We start from the raw sequence: 3,907 nt of genomic DNA, 5'->3' as shown, positions 1-3,907 counted from the left end.
TTATTGATTATTAATCTGATGGTCAAAAGAAATTGCTATCTGATATAGAGGAACACAAAGAGAAATTATATGGAGAAGAGGTTCCAAAAATATCTCAAGAACAATAGAAAAAAATTATATATATTTGTGTACAATATTCTCGTGTTTTGGTACACATATATATAATATGGTATCTCCTAATTTATTTAGGTATACATATATATATGTATATATTTACTTTTAATTATTCATTTCACATATTTTGAGGACAAAATATTAATACTATTAAATATATATTATGTAAATTTGTATATATGTTTTGAATTTTTTTTTTTAATTAGAAAATATTAATAAAAAAAAAGAATGATTATATATATATCAATTGTTCATACCAAATTGAGTTTATATCATAAATATATTCTGATATACATTGAATCATTGGATAATTTAGGTTTTTATCAAAATCACTAATGTAATAATTGTTATAATAAATAAAAAATTACTTCTAACTTGTTACAATTAAAATTAAAAGCATATTTAAAAAAACGAAATTCATTTAAAAAAAAATATACATCTCTGAAAAAAATATGCATTATTAATAAATTATATAATTTAATTCACATATAATTTAAGAATCAAATAACAAGATTAATAAATATAACAAAATTAATTGTTTTATGATTTTTTTATATTTTGATGATATAATAATTTATGTACTCAATAAATTTTACACTAAATGTGTATCTTTTGACAAATGATGGTAAATAAAAGAAATTTTGCATATATTTTTTGGAATTTTATTAAAAAGTATAAGTAAAAAAATTAATGGTTATTAAAAAAAAAATTCTTATGAGAACAAATCATCATAAAAATTTTCAAGTGTTAGATTTTTTATATATAAACTGTAATAAGTATGCCTCCAATAATTTTATTTAACATTTGAAAATTTTTATTTGCATTATTCATTGCATAATAACATAGAAATAATATTCATAAAAAATATAAATATTATATATATCAGATGTTAAATCTAAAACTATAGTTAAATAATATATAATAAAAAAGAAAATGAATTCATTACATTTTATACTTAATGCTTTAGGAATACATTAATAAAGGGATTAAAATATATACATGTTCTATTTTAACATTAATCTACATTGTTAAATAAACCTGTTTCAGTTGTTAATTTTTATTGGATCTTGTTTATATAATAATTATGGGATTTTAATTGAATTCGTATAAATTATCATTATACATATGAATAGAATTAAAATTTTATTCAGATAAAAGTATTTTTTATGCAGCGGACACTATACCTCATAAAAATATAATTTTCTATTCCAAATTTTATATTTTTACATACATAAGACATTGAGTATAATATTATTAATGCACGTATGATAATGCCAATATAATAAGAACATTCATATAAATTATTTCATTTTTCTAATATAGTTTACATAAGAGAATAACGCACATAAGTATATTTATAAATTTTTTTAATATACGAAAAGTTGCACTATTTATGAAGGTACAATTGATGTAATATTATACTGAAATTATATAATTATATATATGTAAAATATAGTAATCGTACTAATCAATATATGTGAAGATAAAATACGTTAGAACATATGAAATAAAAAGTTAAGTACTTTACTGTTCGCATATCAATATTTTTTATATAATAAGATATATTTATTTTCCTCTAAGAATTGATATTTTTAAGCTACTGTCTTAATAAATTCTTATTGAGAATGGAGTAAAAATATTTTAATAAATAAAAATAAAAAGCATACCATAAGATATTTTTGATTCTATAATGAATAAATTAAATTATCTATAATATATTATTTATATATATGAATTTATTTTTTTATTTTTGAATATATTAAATAATTCTTCCTTATGTATTTTTTAATTTCCTTGTATTAATAAAAATGTAAATAATTTTAAAATTCATTAGAAAGTAATCTATATAATAATTTATATATATAGGATGTTTTCATAAAGTAATTCAAAAAAATTTCGTAATTTATATTGTTTCAATAAAAATATTAATATACAAAACAAATGTGTAATTTTAACTCATATTTAATAAAGTAAATTGATTTTAATATATATTAATATGTTATGTAATTATTATTCTTTTATCATATATGAAACATAAAATTTTAACTCATTTATAGTATTCAAATATATATATAATATGAAAGGAAAAAATGAATTTATAATATCTATTAAAATTATTGTATTCATAATTCTTTTATGTATATGCCACCATTATGATGATGAAGTATATTAATTATATATATGAATATTGTAGATTTTATATAATATTATTTATATGTAAAAAAATTTTTACTATTATATTTAACTATATATTTAATTATATACATATATTTTTTATCTTTATTTAGCGCATATTATCTAAATATTTTTTTAACACATTCAATGCTGATAATACTTATATTACAAGAACAGAGCGTTTACTGGCTAAAAATATATTCCAAAGAAAATATGAACGAGAAGATTTAAAAGTTAATTTAAAACTTTTTAACCCAAAATATACTATAAACAATGGTTCGCATAAAATAGCCTCTATATACAAAGATATGAAATTGCTGGATGAATGTATTGAAGAATTATTATTAGATATACCTGAAAAATTAGATAAACATGTAGTAAAAGAAAAAATAACGAATAAAACGTTAGAAAGAGTCATATTTAAAGATTACCCTAAATTGCATGTTATTCCATTAAGTAGAAGAATTGCTAATATATTGTATGATTATACTGGGAAAAAAATACATGAGATTGCTGTTCATTCTATACATTATTCTTTAGTTATTATTTTAACACATAAATGCAATTCAAATATATACGGTAAATATATAGAGTTAAATAATGTAGCATTTCTTACTATAGTTGTTATATGTTTATCACAAATATTATATAATATTGGAAAATTTGATTTTTTAAAAAAATATGAGACTCCTGAAATGAGAGAAAAAGAATTAGCCAAGGAAAAAAAAAGGGAAATTAAAAAAAAGAGAGAACAGGATGTATTAAAATATAAAGAAATAGAAAAAAATGGAATAGACGATTTGGACACTTACATGAGGTACTATAAGCAAAGATATTATAGTAGGAAAGGATTAGGAAGATTTGACAGCTACTGTGAAAAATATATATTCGATAAGATTGATAAAATAGATAAAATAGCTGAAAGTAGTAATAATGAAAATAGAAGACTGAAAAAAAAAATTTGTATGAGTTATGGACTCTATGGTACAATTTTTTGTCTATTTCAATTATCTGGATTAATTTATCCTTTAATAAGTAAGATAGACTCTACAGGAAGTCCAAGTACAAATATTATTTCTGCTTTATTTAGAACATTTGGTGATTGGCTTATTATGGATGTAATTTATGATTATCAATTTTATGCCACATTTATAATAATATTATCAATTTTAATTTTGGTACCCATTATTTATATAATGATAAAAGTTGTAAAAAATGAACGTTTAAGAGCAAGGAAATGTAAAATGAATTTTAAGGAATATTGTGCCTTTTGCAAAGAAGTGTTAACGAAATAACAATTTTTAAAAATTTCTTACAGTTATTAAAATATAATACTACAACACCAATGATGAATGTATTATATATGGTATGTATGGGCAACTATCACTTAAATAATCATAATAGTACATGTTATAGGATACATGGATTTGAATTTTTGGATTGATATATAGAGTTTTAGGGTTTAGAATTTAATATATACCTTAATGTTATTATATTTATATATTTTATATTAGGATTTGTTCTATATCTTTAAGTTTTTTTGTTTTAGAACTTAGTTTTTGAATAATAATTTCTGTTCTATATATTTGGATCACACATATTAATATATATATTTTTT

General features: G+C 18.9%; 1 protein-coding gene across 1 annotated transcript; it reads left to right on the top strand.

Moving 5' to 3' along the window:
- Positions 1 to 2,191: 2,191 nt before the first annotated feature.
- On the top strand, positions 2,192 to 3,823 carry PGO_002890 (variable surface protein; the record flags this gene model as incomplete). The annotated part of the gene is made up of 3 exons (XM_028691210.1): positions 2,192 to 2,233; positions 2,403 to 3,569; positions 3,749 to 3,823. 3 exons carry the CDS (start codon positions 2,192 to 2,194, stop codon positions 3,821 to 3,823), a joined length of 1,284 nt encoding a protein of 427 aa, XP_028547011.1.
- Between the last annotated feature and the right edge of the window lie 84 nt (positions 3,824 to 3,907).

Source organism: Plasmodium gonderi (genome assembly GCF_002157705.1).
Source record: "Plasmodium gonderi DNA, contig: Pgo-contig_333, whole genome shotgun sequence".
NCBI classification, from domain to species: domain Eukaryota; phylum Apicomplexa; class Aconoidasida; order Haemosporida; family Plasmodiidae; genus Plasmodium; species Plasmodium gonderi.
The sequence above is the reverse complement of the archived record's forward strand: the minus strand, read 5'-3'. Positions and strand labels throughout refer to the sequence as shown.